Source organism: Wolffia australiana, chromosome 10 (assembly GCF_029677425.1).
Source record: "Wolffia australiana isolate 7733 chromosome 10, ASM2967742v1".
Lineage (NCBI taxonomy): Eukaryota > Viridiplantae > Streptophyta > Magnoliopsida > Alismatales > Araceae > Wolffia > Wolffia australiana.
In genome coordinates this window covers 3,815,871-3,832,832 of record NC_135844.1, presented here as the reverse complement: position 1 = coordinate 3,832,832, position 16,962 = coordinate 3,815,871, and the positions used below count along the sequence as shown (strand labels likewise).

Here is a 16,962-nt window from a genome sequence, read left to right as displayed (position 1 = left end):
TGCTTATAATGGAGGTCTTGATACTTGATATGAATAAGTGAATTATGATGAGATCATAGTACTAAGATCACTATAATTTATTCTAAATATTCATATTTAGAGGATGCTCAAGATGAGCATTTAAATATGTTCATAGAATAACACTATCTTGTTCCACTAATATGATGGGTTTGGTCGCTCTCATTTCCATTAGTCTGGAGACACCAAGGACAAATAGTGGACTTTGTTATATTTAGTTTTATCATATAGATTAATGTCATAATTGTGTAAGTTCTCTTAAGCTTTTAGACACTAAATACATATTGTTGAAGGGCACCTATAATTAGATTATGGCTTACCATCCCCAAATCAAGTTATTCACATTAGTCTTTACTCAAAGATACCAAGACATATATGAAGAGATTTTGATGGTGAAGATAGGATCATCCATTATTGGTATAAAGGATATCGAAACTAAGATGGTGCAATGACATCCTAGGTCAAGGGAGTGGAATATCAACGTAGAGTTCTATGATGATTTACTAATGCAACAACTCTAACTACGATAACTAATTTGGGTTAAAAAGTTGACCATGCCCTAAGTTGTTCTCGGTGCATCAAGCGGATGAAGTGTTATAAATTGACACTAATTTATGGTGGTAAAGGTTCCATGAGAGAGTTAGTTATTCTTTTGTATCTTCCAGATGATGGAAATATATGTGACCGACAATCCAATCACACATTACATATCTTGTTCCATATTCATTAAAGGAATTCATTATAGTGTACGTGTGATGCATATAATGAAGTCCATGAATACATGATTGGACTTAGTGAAGTATGATGAGATAGTAATATGGAGACCATTAGTCTTTAAGCACATGTTATAAATATTCCTATACGAAGGATACGCGAGAAGGATATCAAAGTATCAGAAAGAGTTCACTGAATTGATCTGTACCAATCCATGAATGGTATTATACCAAACTATCAATCAAATTGATTAACGTCATGGTTATATAAGTGCTCCTTTGACCTGAGGCACCATAGACGTCTTATGGACGGACAGTTGTACTTTGACTATGAAATATGTGTCCCTCATCATGGGATTCTAAGACTTAGTTCGAGTGCATCAAGAGGTTCAGGAAGACGATTGAGTGGTCAACATGGGATCGTTCACCCTCAGTATAAGAGGTGAGAGCTTAAGGAAGTCAATGCGATGAAGTCCTAGGTCAAGACAATGAAATAGCGAAGAAGAGTTCTCCAATGATTTCAGAACCCATTAGTACTAAGTCGGATGAAGGATTGGGGTTTGACAGTTCACCATACCCTAAGTCATCCTTGGATCATTAAGTGACTGAAGGATTATATGTACATAGAAACCGATGATGAATAGGCTCCATGAGTGTGTTGATATACACTCTTTTGTATCTGCTAGAGCACGAGGTGTAGCTTGGAACCCCACATGTTGGAGACTCAACATATCGAGTGGGTTAAATTGATTTAACATTAATTAATATATTGGTGGCAAGGACGTCAACACAACTTCTATGGACACGGCATCGCCGTCATCCGACCAAGTCAACGCACCGGTTTCAGTCACGTCTCCGCCTACGCACACCTCGTCATGCATCATGGAACGTCATCAACAACTACAGGACCGACCAGACAACGACCAAGTCGACACATCGTCATCAATCATGCCTCCACCTATGCACATCCCGTCACGCGTCATGACACGTCGTCAACACCAGATCAAGAACTGCCCATTGACGTGACACGATACCACGTTGCCCATCATTATTTTTATTTTTATTTCTCGCATTTTTTCTTTTCTCCAAGGCTTATATGTATAGGCCAATGTTGCAAGAAACAATTGGCAAAGTTAATTTAAAGAATTGAGTTTTTCTTCTTGGAGGACTTGCCCTAACCCTAGCCCGCTGGATTTTCGCCACTACCGCTGCCGTTGTCGACGGGGAAACTCCGCTCTGATCAACAATCGACCGGGCCGCCAGCGTCCATCACACACGCCTGGCCACCCGCGCACGCAGCGCGTCGACCGCCAGCGCCAGCTGCCCGCGCACGCCGCGAGCCGGCGACCAGCGCCTGCCGCCACACCCGGCCACCCGCAAACACCGTGCGCTAGCCCCAGCACCTGCCGCCATGCTCGGCCGCCCGCAAACGCAGCGCTCCGGCCGCCAATGCCCGCGCGAATACCACCTGCGCTTGACGCCCACATAGGCACCGCCCATGTAGGCCGCCACGCCAACCGCCCACACTGGCACCACCTGTGCAGGCCGCCCACCCTCGGACGCCCTCGCAGCTACTTGCCGCGGCACATACCATTTAGGTTTCGGGGCGCTGCCCCGAACCGCGCAAGAGGCTGACTGACCCCCTGCCAACTGACCGCGCAGTTGGATCCACGACATCCTATCAAAGCGCACGTCAATTGTCCCGCCAACGACGCATCGAGAATTCACCGCAACCTTGTCACGCATCATCTGGTGCTGAGGTATTCCTAAACTCTTTAGTGTCCCGTGTTCTTCGTCCAGTATTCCTCAAGAGTTCATCCACCGCCGTCTGATTTGTTTTGAATTTTCTGTAATTTTCAACGACTAGTGGATTAGGTCTTTTCCTGAACTTTCCCGCGAGTGTGAATTCAAGGTATTGATTTTGGTGCTTGGCATCTTCGCGGTGGTTGAAGACAGTACTCCTGCCCTCGACGAGGAAAGGGGATGCACCACTACTTTTTCATGGGATTTAGGCCTTTGAAATCGACCGTGAGATTTGTGGTCTGTTTTATCCATCCCTTCCTTTAACCAATCCCAAATCTAGCATCCCGTCTTCCATTTCCCACTCTCCACAGGCGTCTTACACCCCTCATTACCCGTCGTCCTTTTTCCTGTCACCATAGTCGTCCTGCATTAGTTGTCCTGCATCATATATATGGTGATATAGTTAATTAATTTGGAAGGCCAATAAATGTTATTGAGCCACTAGAGTCATTAACTAGATCAATACATGGGCCTTGAGGGTTACACGTAAATGGTCTTTTGGATGTCGGAAGATATACTTAAGTTATGGGGTTATATGAAAAATACCCACTTAGCATAAATAGGGGAAGGTCCTGAACTAAATTCACATAGGCCATAATTGTTCAAGGGCCTTCCCTTTCTTGTCCCACCTCCTCATGACTCCTGTGCATTCCTAATGTGATCGGGACAATGTAACGATGACGACAGAGGTTGAACGGGGCTCATCAACGAGAAGGAGGAGATTTGACATGCCGAGGACCGAGCAGATACTTGTAGAGGCTGCACACATGAGTAGCTCCACGCGACTCGTTCGAGGATGAAAGGAATCACTGTTGTGATATGTGTTGAGGTAATTCGTTTAATGATATAAATGATGTCATTTAAATCTGTTGTGTCTTCCACTGCTTTAAATCCTCGTCTTCATCATGATCAAGGCCTCTAGAACCCAACACTAGATAATCTGGTGTAGGTTGACACCCCATGGGCGGCCAAATTAACCTATTGATTGGGTTAAAGCTGACCATTAAATAATTAATTAATATATTTGTCCATATAAATAGTTAATAAAGTTGGGTCATAATATTTTGAAAAAAATTGTTAAGTGTAAATGGGATAATGCATAAACCTAATTCAATGCCCATCTACCTTATCTCTTATCTCGTTTGGTGCCCTCTCCTATTGATGTAATCAGATGAGAAAATGACAAATGCGTATCAATACCAAGGCTCATCAAGATAGATCAGGAGAATGGAGAATGGAGTAGATATGTCTATATGCTGGAAACTTAAATAATGCAATATTAATCCTTTGATAAATTAAGAGATTATGGATAAAATTCATGTACAGCAGATCTGATCATCATGCTCCTAATCATTTTAAAATGGCTGCTGTAATTCTGTTCTGTCGTCCACTGCCTGAATCATTAATGGATCATGAAAAGAACAACTTAATGATCTAAAACTCAAAATCAAAGTGTCGATGATCAAGAAAATCATACTAATTCATTGGGGGAAAGTGACACTTGCATTTTTGATAGATGACAGATGCAAACATGTCACTACTCAAAATGAGATGGCATTCATAATTACAGACTATGAGAGAGAAAATATCTCCCCATTGTAATGGGACTTTTTTGGGCATTTCTGTTACACCAAAAAATCTATGTTTTCACAAAATTGCAAATTTGCTGAATGGAAGGCAGACCTACAAGAGGGATGATTTGCCCTCAAGTCAAATAGGATTTGTTAGTATTTCCCTTGCCTAATTGGAGTTGACCCATAGGATGCAAGTGGGTCTGTAAAGTTGAGTATAATTATGATGGATAGGTTGAGAAGTACGAAGCTTGGCTAGTTGACAACAGATATACCCAATGCGAAGGTATTGATTTCATATAGACCTTTCCACTGGTGGCAATAGTTCTACCACTTCAGACTATTTTCACCATTGATTCCATACAAAGATGATATCTTTTATATATGGATATTAATTATTCCGTGTTTGAACCTATTTTTCTACACGTAGAAGGCTGCTCAAAGGCTCATATATTTGACGCTTTTTCATCCAAATACAACATACACTATGCAAACTCTTTGTCAACATGTGGACAACTCAACAAAGTCTCGATTTTAATCTTGAGAATCATATCGTTCCCTGCTCCTTCATGGCAGACCTGTAAAGGAATAATTGTTTTAGTGTAGCAGAATATTCTCGCAAAAACTTTGTTACAGTCTTGGTTTATTAACATATCATTTTGTCTACAAGTATGAGAGTATTAAATTCAAAGTGGAACATGATAGCCAAATTCTACATCAAAAGACAAATTAAAAGAGTTAAACAATAAATGTCTAAGTTAAGGATTCCATTTTTATTGTTGATTCTGTACTAAACAAATACAAAACTATGTATTAATACAGTTCTGTTTCATTGTGCTTGTATATATATTTATATTACTATTTCTATTTTTATTTATATTAATGTTTATATCAATATTGATGTTGTTATTACAAAAAGCATGTGATAATTTGTTGGAGGAAAGTTCTAGTTTTTTGTCAGGATATATCGGGGTCTAACATACGCTAGTAGGAATAATGTGCTGTGTTGCTCTGCATATCGATTTGACTTTTTGTTGGGTCTGCTCTTAGTACCAAAATCAGTAGTGATTTTTGGGTAAGCCAGTGAATCCCCAACATAAAATATCAGTTTGCTCTGATTTAGCCAAAGGTCAGTAAAAAAAGATAACCCCTAGTTCCCGTTCATCTCCCACACTACATTTGATGTCCTCAGTTTGAGGACTTCAATTAACTCTGGTGGCTCTGGCGACGACTTCCTTTTGACAAATATTGCATTCATTAATTAAAAAATTACTCCAACCAAGCAGGACTTGTAGTTCGAAAATGGTCCCCCAGTGCAGGGCCCCTGCACCCACTTTAGTACTGCGGCAGGATAAACTTCTGTGGGGAGTTCAAGTTCTGATCCAAAATTATTGCCCAAGATAGGTGAAGTTTTGCTTTGAAACACACAGCCCTTCTTGTTAACGTCCATGGCCATTTATGTGAGACCCACACATTTCGATGGACCATTTTAATTAAAGGATTCTTCTCCATATCAAAATGGGCAAGGGTTGTTGACAAATGTGGAGTTAGAAACAGAGAGAGAATCCCATTCAGCTATGCTCATATTAAGTTTCTAATGAGGGTAGAGATTTATATTTACCCAAATAGAGGAATAAGAGAGATTTATTCAAATTCGAGCTAGAGAGAGATACATAGAGCAAATTTGAGATAGAGATGCAGAGAGAGACAAGAGGTACAAAAGCAATTTCTAGCTAGTGAGAGACAAATACCTTGAGTTTATATCAATGGTCCATCGAAATAATTTTGGATGAAGATACCTTGAGTTTATTTCGATGGACCATTTCTAGCTACAGACAGATGTAGTGGAAAGAGATATAGATATATGAAGATAGAGTCAGAGAGTTTACTCTCCAGCTGTTTCGTCAAATATAGTATTTATATAGTTGAGGGAAAGATAAAGACACTTGTATCCCGCAGGGAAAATGAGAAGAAAGATAAAGAAAAAATGTAGCGATAGATCGAGAAAGAATCCCACGCTGCTATCCCTCAAATGTAGTCCCTTACAACACTGTGTCTTCTTTAAAGAGGGGGAGATTATGCCGCTGATACAGTTCGCTTCAATAAATATGTGTATATAGAGAGGAATAAATATCTTTCCTTCCATCTCTTTGCCCATGCCGATCTCAGAGTCCCACCCAGCTGGCAGAATCGACTTCATACTGACATTTTCACTCTCTGAAATGTTTTTCCACCATCCCATCCAGAGTCTATATTGCAGGATTGTATCTCCAGAGAGAGATATGATTACAAATAAAGAGAGAGATAGAAGTAGAAGGAGAGAGAGAGAGAGAGAGAGAGAGAGAGAGAGAGAGATATGAACAGCGACAAGTGATGTGTGAAAGTGTGCACACTGGACAGGGAGAGTCTCTGTTTGTTTCCTCTCTCTTCTTCTGGGCTTCACCCTCGAATACTGCAAATTGCTCAGAAGCGTGGGCGTCAACAAGGCAGAGGGCGTTCTCCTCCACAGTTCTTAACTGTAGCCTCGCTGATTTAAAATGGTTGCGTTGACTGAATTATTCTTGTATTTTCTCGTCACACTTCATTCTATGAAGAAAAACAGAAATATAAACAGAGAAGTATTAGAAGGAAAGAGAGGTGGTTAAAGGAGATAACTGCTGCTTAGGCACCCATGTCATAAGGGACTTGTTTTTGAGCTTTTGTTGATCGCATTCTTCAGAGGTTGCATGAAGAAGGCGAAACAGCAATAAAATAAGAAGATAACACTTGAATGCATGATATGCATTCAAGTGATATGCATATCATTGAATGTGCAATAATATGCATACATTTCGCATTAGGCTCAATTCTGATAGAGAAATAGTGGGTGATATCCAAAATGGTGGATTATCATCGCCCTGGAGAGAGAAATGGGTAGAGAATGCCGATCTTGCACACGAGAGCATGTGCGCTAGTTGGAATCGCTTCATCTAGAGAGATATTAAGAAAGGGGAAAGTAATGAGGACAGATAGGTGGAAGACATGTCCGAGGAGAGAGGGATGAGCAAATACAAGATTATCCATGAGTACGTGTGATTAGCGATAGTGCAGACTCCAGCGGACGCGGTCTTCAATGTGTATCCCAAGAATCTGTGACACTTGACGTAACAGTGGAGCCGAGGAAGAGAGAGAGATGGCAAATACGACGCCCATAGTTAAGAGGCGAGGGTCCATGATGAGTAATCTAACAGCGAAGGCGAAAGCGAATGGAAAGCAGATACAGAGAGAGAGAGAAAGAGAGAAAGAGAGAGAGAGAAAGAGAAAGAGAGAAAGAGAGAGAGAGAAAGAGAAAGAGAAAGAGAGAGAGTTAGAGAGGGAGAGAGAGAGAGAAAGATAGAGAGTTAGAGAGGGAGAGAGAGAGAGAAAGATAGAGAGAGAGAGAAAGAGAAAAAGAGAGGGGTAAACGCAATATTAGCCGCTAAGGGCTTTAATCCAAGGTGGAAGAAGACAAGAATAGAAGCTATACTGTGGCTGAGGCAGGGAATGGGCGCGATTGAGATGCATCACAGCGGGAAAAGCGAAAGAGACAGATCGAGTTGACCAGAAACCCCTCGTTGGGAGCGCAGTGCCGATGGCTTCGGGAATGGTAAAGAAGGGAAGCGAGTTAGCACGAAAGAGAGAGAAGTAGAGTGAGAAAAATAGAGAAAGAAGTAGAACAAGAAAAATAGAGACAGAAGTAAAAAGAGCAAGAGTGAGAGAGATAGAGAGAGAAGTAAAAAGAGAAAGATTGAGCAAGATAGAGAGAGATAGAGAGAGAAGTAGAAAGAGAAAGATACAGAGAAGTAGAAAGAGAAAGATAGAGGAGAAGTAGAACGAGAAAATTAGAGAGAGATAGAGAGAAGTAGAAAGAGAAAGACAGAAAGAGAAGTAGAACGAGAAAATTAGAGAAAGATAGAGAGAGAAGTAGAACGAGAATATTAGAGAAAGATAGAGAGTGAAGTAGAAATAGAAAAATAGAGAAAGAAGTAGAACGAGAAAAATAGACAAAGGAGTAGAACGAGAAAAATAGACAAAGAAGTAGAACGAGAAAATTGAGAAAGATTGGGAGAGAAGAGAAAAATACGGAAAGAAGTAGAACGAGAAAAAGGATAAAGAGAGAGAAGTAGAAATAGAAAAATAGAGAAAGGAGTAGAACGAGAAATAAAGAGAAAGATAGAGAGAGATATATAGAAAGAGAAAAATAGAGAAATATGTAGAACGAGACAGATAGAGAAAAATAGTGTGAGAAGTACAACGAGAAAATAGAGAAAGAGAGAGAAAAATAAAGAAAGATTGAGGAGTGAGAGAGAGAACGAGAAGAAATGGAGGAAAAAGAGAAATATAGAGAGGTAAAAAGAGAGGTATAAAAAGAGAGAGAGAGACGGAGAGAAAGAGAGCGAGAGAAGTAAAGCAAGAGAAATAGAGAGAGAGAGGAGAGAGAGACGGAGAAAGAAAGAGAGCGAGAGAAGCAAGAGAAATAGAGAGAGGGAGAGAGAGAGGGGAGAGAGACGGAGAAAGAAAGAGAGCGAGAGAAGTAAAGCAAGAGAGAGAGAGAGAGAGAGAGAGAGAGAGAGAGAGAGAGAGAGAGAGAGAGAGAGAGAGATAAAGAGACAGAAAGAGAAAGAGAGAGAGAGGCCTATGTTGGCTCAAACAGAGCTGGAGCAGCCATGCACAAACATCGGGGGCCAAGATTAAAGGAAAAAAGGACAGACCACATTCATTCCCCCCCTCCCCCCCCCTCTTCCTGTACTTCCATCGTGCGCTTTGTCTCTGATGAATTTACAGCAGAGGAGCAGTGGAAACACTGACAAACCACGGCCCTGACCCCTTAACCTTAAAACACACTTCATCCCCTGAGCCAGGCTCCTCTTCTTGCTCTAATAGTGATATCCTAGCCACCGTCTCGTCGTCCTCTTCCTCTCCAGAGCCGTCTTTATGACCGTCACTGTTTGAAATCAATGGCCACGCTGTTTGCCTATGCTTCAAACCTACTGTGTCGGTGAGAGACCCACAAAGATGATTACAGCAATGGGTTCATCATCTCCGTGACCAAGCTGCATCGAATGATAATTCTGGCGATATGAAATTATCTCCAGTTGTAAAATTAACATTTGTTCAGACATGGGGAACCCTATTGCTTTTCTTTCTTTTTTTACACTGGTAAGAGATTGATCCAAATAAATTTTCTCGTTTATGTTAAAATATTTGACTGTTGTGGGAAGATCATGACAGGGACAGATGCTGAATCAGACATTTGGTTTTGAAAGCTCAACTCAAGCCTAAACTTAACCACTGTCTAGATAAGTTTGCCGTCATACTTTTGTTAGTCTGTTGAATTGTCTGTTGAACGTGAAAATGTTTTACTAGTGTGGGAAGATCATGACATAATGATGAATGTGATGGGGGTCACATACACTGAGTCAGATGTTGGGTTTGAAAACTCCCATCAGCTTGTTCTCGAGTCTAAAACCTACACTTGTTTAGACATGTTCGGCCCTCTTACATTTTTCATTAATTTTCTTTTATTACTAGTAAAGGATGACCCACCTACTGCTAAAGGACGAGGATGAATTCTCCGTTTAATGTGAAAATGTTTAAATGGTGTGGGAAGATCATGAGATGATGACGAAGATGATGACAGTGGCGCATGCTGAGTCTGATGTTTGGTTTGAAAATTCCCCTTCAATTTGCTTTAATGATTGTGTATTAGGGATCAGGAAGATGACAAGTTACTGAGGGGCGAGGGCTCAGACGTCTAGAGAGAGACATCACAAGAAGTTGAAAGATAGTATCAGGGTAAGAGAGAGAGACAGAGATGTATATAAGGCGCTAATAGAGGTTTAGAAACACCAGAGGTGTGTGGAAACCTAAGCTTTTTAGGATAGGTTTTAATTGCTAGGTTGAGAGCGCAACCTTCTAATTGCCTCTTTGTCTTTGTCAATAATTTGTTAGGAAAGGAATACAGGGAGAAGACATAAAAACACGAATCCATGTACATACAGTAGATGGATGCTGCGACTTAGCCGACATGAAGGTAAGGGATTAGGGAGTCACAAGAGTAGCCGCTCCTTCGATGCCTACAACTACATTAAGTTAAGGATATCAGGTAGAAAGGTACCTATTTTCGATGAATTATCTCTATCTTTTCTCTATTACACCGTTTACTTCGTCCTAGGTGTTTCTCTCCACCAGTCATGGTAATGGGCACAGTGAGTACTAATCCCAACTAAATTTGGCTTTCAACTTTCTCTAGTTTTTCATCTCCTGTTCTCCGTCTATCTTTCAGTATCGCTGTCTTTACGTCTCTTTCTCTCTATTATTCCCTTATCTCTTTGTTATCTACCTCCCCACATATTTTAGTACTATCAGTTTTTCTCTCACGTCTCTTATCCCCTTAGGTACTAGGTAGCTTCCCACGGATTTTAGTATTCTCCCTACACTTTTATCACGTATTTTTGTCTCTTAGATATCTACCTTCCTTTCGTGTCTTATATTATCTTAGGCACCTTCCAACGGATTTCAGTTCTCTCTCTACACTTTTATCGCATCTTCTATTCTCAGTGGTACCTATATCTTTCTCTCGCGTGTCTTCTATTCTCCTAGATCTCTACCTCCTTTCCCGAGGATTTTAGTGCTCTTTCTAAACCTCTATCTTTCTCTCTCGTGTCTTCTATTCTGTTAGACTTCTACCTATATCTCTCGCACGTGTCTTCTATTTTATTAGATCTCTACTTCCCTTCCCACAGATTTTGGTACTCTCTCTTCAACAGTATCTATCTCTCTCTACTCTCTTGCTTGGCCTCTCTGAAGTCTCTACCTCGCTCTGATATTTCTGACCTCATGTATTCGTTGCGAGGTTAAATTGGAAAAACCTCTGCTATATAAATACAACCTCCATAACTCCAAACCCTGCACCTCTCCCCCCTCTCTGACCGCCCATCACGATGTCTCTCTTTCTGCACTGTTGCTCCTTCCCAGCATATAAACCTGAAACTGTCCCCTTCTCTCGCTCTTAAACGTTCTCGCTCAGCCATGGCAGATCCCTACGCCAGTCTTCTCCGCGGCTACTTCGCCGGCTTCTCCAATCATCCCCTCTCTCACCTTCGCCATAGCCAGACCTCCAACGGGTCTTTCTCTCTCGTACCACCTCGCCCCCCCTCTCCGCCTCTCAGAGAAGCTCTTCCTTTGCTCAACCTTAACGACTTCTTCTCTCCCGAGAAGAAGAGCGATACAGACGAGGACACCATGGCCGTGAATCTCCACATCGGCCTGCCGAGTCCTGCACCGTCCGATGTGATTCCCAGGGTTTCTTCTTCGTCGTCAACGGTGGAAGATGAGGGAGAAGTCCCCGTTGGGAACCCTAGTTCTTCGGTCGGAAGGGTAAACAGAGGTCAGTATTGGATTCCGACTCCGACCCAGATCCTCATCGGACCGACGCAGTATTCCTGCCCCGTCTGCGGCAAGACGTTTAACAGATACAACAATATGCAGGTGCGCGCTTCAATTTCGCTTGCAGTTTTCTTAATTTCCCTACTCCGATGTTCTTCTCCTTCTCTCTTCAGCATGAATTTAACTAGGTGATTATGGAGATAGAAGCGATAGATATGTTGAGAGACGGAAGAGATTGATAACAAATCGAAGGAGAGACAGAAGAAATTCGCTGAGAGAGAGAGTGGGAGATTAGGGGAGACAGAAATAGAGATTCATAAAGAGATAGAGCGAATAGGAGAGATGGAAAATATAGAATCATAAAATATTTAGAAAGAGTAGATATAGAGATAGCGAGGTTGGGTAGAAATAGAGAGATGCGTAGACTTGAGAGATAATAGCGAGAGAGAAATGAAACTACTAAGTGAAAAGATCGTAGGTGGGAGCTCAGCATACGAGATGAAGTGACCACCATCAGTCACTGTTTAGTACTTCAATGGCCCCACATGGCAGATTACCTCTCTTCTCTTCGTCTACTCCTACCACAGTTATTATTCAGGATCAAGGCCACAGGATCGATACTGCTGGATCATGGCAGTATAAACATTTAAGGACAAGTCAGGAGTAGAAGCTTACCTTTTTGGGTTAACAGCCCTGCCATTTATCTCTTTACTTCGGATGGGTAGCGTAAAAAGCACTGCATCTCCTTGAATGGTGGCGATATGCTGTGCGTACGTCCGTTTCTTCGGGGATTTCACTCTGCTAGTTTGAAAACGATTCTCTCTCTCTCTCTCTCTCTCTCTAAATTGATGGACTAAATGAGAATCGACAGCTATTTATCTTCCCACTTTCTGTTTTTTTTCTCAAGAATAATTTAACAGGTTTCGTTGATCCTCTCCCCTGATGAATGACCGAGTAATTCATTGATCGTTGAGAACGATAAGTTTCATCTGGAATTCGTTCTCTGCATTTCTGAACGTTATCCTTCCCTATCGTTTTTCTTTCTCTCTCCACTCTCTTCGCCGACATTTTCACTGTCTTCTATTGACCACTTTCATCGAGAACAACCCCTACAAGAAGCCCAACTGAGTTTTTGTCTCATGCTTTCTTCGCTCCTCTCTCTCTCTTGTTGCTCTTCCGTATTTTTTCTCCCCTCTCCTGTATATTTATTCTCTCTTTTATAGTTTTTTTTCTCTCCTTTATCGTTCTTTTCCTCTACTTCTTTCTAGGCATCGGGTAGGGTAGGGATCGGATCCGATCAGACCGTTCTAAATCAATAGATTCGAACGAACAAAAGCCGATTCGAACGATTTGTTCGAATCTTTCGAACGAACAGACCCTTTGTTCGTGTTCGATCGAAAGTTTCGAACGAACAATTTAGTTCATTCGATTGCCATTTGTTCGACCTTGTTCTAACAATTTCGAACAAATGGCCAGCGGCACCAGCGACCGCCAGCAACTCTCTCTGGCGGCCGCCGACACCGCCGATACCGTCGACACCGTCGACACCGCCGGCACCGCTGGCGGTCGCTGGCCGGCGCTGGCGGCGGCTGGATGGTCGCTGGGCGGCCGCTGGCCGGCGCTGGCGGCCGCTTGCCGGCGCTGGCGGCGGCTGGATGGTCGCTGGCCGGCGCTGGCGGCCACTGGCAGGCGCTGGCGGCTTCTTGCCGGCGCTGGCGGCCGCTGGGCAGCGCTAGCGGCCGCTCGCCGACGCTGGTGGCCGCTGGGTGGTCGCTGGCTGGTGCTGGGCGGCCGCTGCCGGCGGCTGGATACGTGTTCGAATCGGATCTTATTCGAACATTCGATCCAAACAGCCACCTTGTTCGAACAATCCGATCCGAACAGATGCTCAGATCGCGTTCGGACCGGATTTGAATGGGGTAGATTGGTGTTCGGATTCGATCGATCGAATGCCGGATCAGATCGAACATTTGAACGATCTGTCCGAATACCCGAAGCCTACTTCTTTCTGTTTCCTGTACCCAAATCTTCCTCCCCAGTTTGTGCCTCAATCTTTCTCTTTCCTTGTCTCTTATTTTTCTTATCTCTTTCTCGAATTCTCTCTTCTCCTAACTCTCACCTTATCCTCGTCTCCCCTTTCTCTTCACTATTATCTTTTTCTTTGTTGGTCTTTTTCTTCTCACACAGTCTCTCACTCTCCTACTCGTTTTCCCTCTGTTTTTCATTTCTCTTTTTTTCCTCTCTCTTCTTTAAAAGTCGTTGTTTTACTTACACTACTTACCGAATATACAGGATAATCTATTGAGTAATCTTTTATCTCGTCTCATACTCTTATGCTCTCTATCTCTTTATTTTTATTTATTTTGCTGTTAATCTTCGTTTCTGTTGTCGTACGCATGACCTCTCATTCTTCGCTCTCTTCTGTTGTGTCAATGACTTCGATTTCTACATTTCTCTCTTGTCGTATCAATGATCTCTCTTTTTTCTTCTTTACCGATGACCTAACTTCGTCATTCTCTATCTTCTTTTAGCCATCACCTCTGTTTTTTCGCTCTCTCGCTCGTCCTTCCCACGTTTTTTCTTGCGTATTCTCTTTCGTCATTCTCTCTCTTGTCTTATCATTGCCTTTTTGTCAGTCTTTCTTCGCTCTCTCATCCTCTACCCAGGAACACTTTCTCTATTCTCACTTGCCGTAACCATGACCTTTCGACCTTCATCTCCTCGTCTGTCTCATCTATCACCTCTTTCTTCTCTCTCTCATGTCTCACCCACGTGCTCTCTTTCCTGATTCTCTCTCTTATTTTGCTATCGAACTCTCTCATTCTTCATCTCCTCGCATCTCGGACTTACCCATCACCTCTCTTTCTTCACCCTCTCTCTTGTCTTACCCACGTACTCTCTTTTCTTGATTCTCCAGACCTCTCACCCTACTCTTCTCTCCCGCAGATGCACATGTGGGGACACGGGTCACAGTACAGGCGCGGCCCCGAGTCGCTGCGCGGTGTTCAGCCCACGGCCATGCTACGCCTCCCCTGCTACTGCTGTTCGCCCGGCTGCAAAAACCACATCGACCATCCCCGCGCCAAACCCCTCAAAGACTTTCGCACGCTCCAAACCCACTACAAGAGAAAGCACGGCATCAAGCCTTTCGTTTGTCGTCGTTGCGCCAAGGCTTTCGCCGTGCGCGGCGATTGGCGTACGCACGAGAAGAACTGCGGCCGGCTATGGCTCTGCTCTTGCGGTTCAGAGTTCAAGCACAAGCGGTCTCTCAAAGACCACGTGCGAGCTTTCGGCCATGGCCATTGCTGCTCCCACCCCGAGCTTGTCGACGAAGACGACGACGAGGTTTCCTCCGAGATCGAACACGACGCCGGCAAAGCTTGTTAGGGGAAAAGACCCTCTCTTTCTCTCTCGATGTCTATCCCACGTTTTCTCCCTTGCTCTCATTCCACCCCTTCCTAAATATCTCTCTCATTCATCCACTTCTCTTCTCAGTTATTCGCTCTCTATCTCATTCTGCTTCTGTTCCGCTTTCTGTCTCGTCTCCGTCAATCGATCTCAGTCATTGAGAAACTCTTTCTCATTCTAAGTCCCAAGTCAAAAACTCTAATTATCTTCTCACTGTCTCTCTTGTTTTTTCTTCCATCCATTTTCTTCGTTGTTCTCATTCTTATACCCGTTACTCGTCCTCGACCTCTTTCTCATTCTACCTAGTTTCCTCCCCATTCTGTCTTGCTACGTTGATTGCTCTCTTTCTGTGTCTATCCCATTTTTCTCTCCTGCTGTACCTTGCATCCACCCTCTTCACAGTTCTTGCAGTCGCCGATATTCGTTTTGTAGCCGACTCTCTCTCATTCTATCTCTTTCATCCATCGACTATCGTCTTCATTCTGTCCTGATATCAATTCTCCTACTATCTCTCGTCAACCACACTTCCTCTCTCCATTTCCTTCACTCTCTCTCTCTCATGTTTTTTTCTATTAACAAGGGGAGGGAACGTAGGATAAATATCGACACTTTTATACGCCATTAGGCCTACGCTTTCCATTTCATGTGCCCAACATTCATGATAAACATTAAGTTTAATTTCTGAAGCGTTGGCTTTTACTTTTCTTTGACCAAATGTACCTCAAATTTAACATAGTAGCGCGTGGGTCTAATTTTGTGTATTAAAGGACTACTTTTGAACAAACCAAGATTCAAGAAGAGGAAGGGAAGGAGAGAGAGAGTGGGAGAAAGAGAGACGGGAAGCGTAATTTATCAAATGACCTGATTACACACTTCTATTTACAGTGTAAATTTTGACGAAAATATTGCCCCGTTATCGTTGTGCGGTTGATCTGAGGTGACGTGCCGCTTAGTATTTGTTTCCTCATGTAATCTAAGCCATCTATAAGTTTCTAATCTACAATTGGGGAACTTAATTCTATCCGGTAAATGCAAGTTGTAAATTTTTCGTGTACCTATCCTACTGGGCATTAGTATCTCATAAGATTGGTGTGTACAAACTTGCCTTCTATCTTTCTTATGTTCTGATTTACTCGACATACTATTTTCTTGAATTGCACCTCAAATTTAGCTTAAAACTCGCGTAGGTGGAAGATTAGACGCGTGGAGAGGGAATCGGTCGGAGCCTCTGAAATCACGCTTCTTCCTCTTCGTCCACAGGTTGCTCGCCCTATTTTAAGCTAACGCAAGGGCTTTAAAGAAGTGCCTGCATGCCCAACATTCTACGCAGGTCTGGGTAAGAAGAGGGAAAGAGAAAGGAGCAGAGAAGAGAAGACTTAGCGTCAGAGGCGATGGAGATGAGGAAGATCGCCTGTGCAGTCCTCTTCGCCGCCGCCTCGGCGACCGCCGCCGTGGCCGCCGACGGCGCCGCCCCCGCGCCCGGGCCCGCCAGCGGCGCCGCCGCCGTCGCCGCTCCCGTCGTGGGCGCCGCTCTCTTCTCCTTGCTCGCATTCTGCCTGCAATAATCCGGAGGAAGAACACGATCCCGACAGATTCATACGTTCTCTGGTTTTACACTGACGTGTAATAAATGATCTTATTTTAACCTTCGTCTGTCTATCCATTCGTTATGTTGTTTCGACTATAAATAAGTATTTCAAGTGAAGGTTCCAAATTCCAATCAGGGGGTTGTCGTTTGGCAAAGAAATGATCTAATTTTAACCTTCGTCTGTCTCTCCATTCGTTATGTTGTTTCGACTATAAATAAGTATTTCAAGTGAAGGTTCCAAATTCCAATCAGGGGGCTGTCGTTTGGCAAAGAAATGATCTTATTTTAACCTTCGTCTGTCTCTCCATTCGTTATGTTGTTTCGACTATAAATACGTATTTCGAGTGAAGGTTCCAAATTCCAATCAGGGGGCTGTCGTTAGGAAAAGAAATGATCTTATTTTACCCTTCGTCTGTCTCTCCATTCGTTCTATTGTTTCAACTATAAACAAGTA

At 42.9% G+C, this 16,962-nt stretch overlaps 2 protein-coding genes across 2 annotated transcripts; both read left to right on the top strand.

The window, feature by feature from the left end:
- Positions 1 to 10,975: 10,975 nt before the first annotated feature.
- LOC144708843 (zinc finger protein WIP2-like) lies at positions 10,976 to 15,635 on the top strand. The gene is made up of 2 exons (XM_078582285.1): positions 10,976 to 11,614; positions 14,459 to 15,635. Exons 1-2 carry the CDS (start codon positions 11,156 to 11,158, stop codon positions 14,897 to 14,899), a joined length of 900 nt encoding a protein of 299 aa, XP_078438411.1. The 5' UTR covers positions 10,976 to 11,155; the 3' UTR covers positions 14,900 to 15,635.
- A 354-nt stretch (positions 15,636 to 15,989) lies between these two features.
- LOC144708766 (uncharacterized) lies at positions 15,990 to 16,615 on the top strand. The gene has a single exon (XM_078582205.1). The coding sequence runs from the start codon at positions 16,312 to 16,314 to the stop codon at positions 16,483 to 16,485; it is 174 nt and encodes a 57-aa protein (XP_078438331.1). The 5' UTR covers positions 15,990 to 16,311; the 3' UTR covers positions 16,486 to 16,615.
- The last annotated feature ends 347 nt before the right edge of the window (positions 16,616 to 16,962 follow it).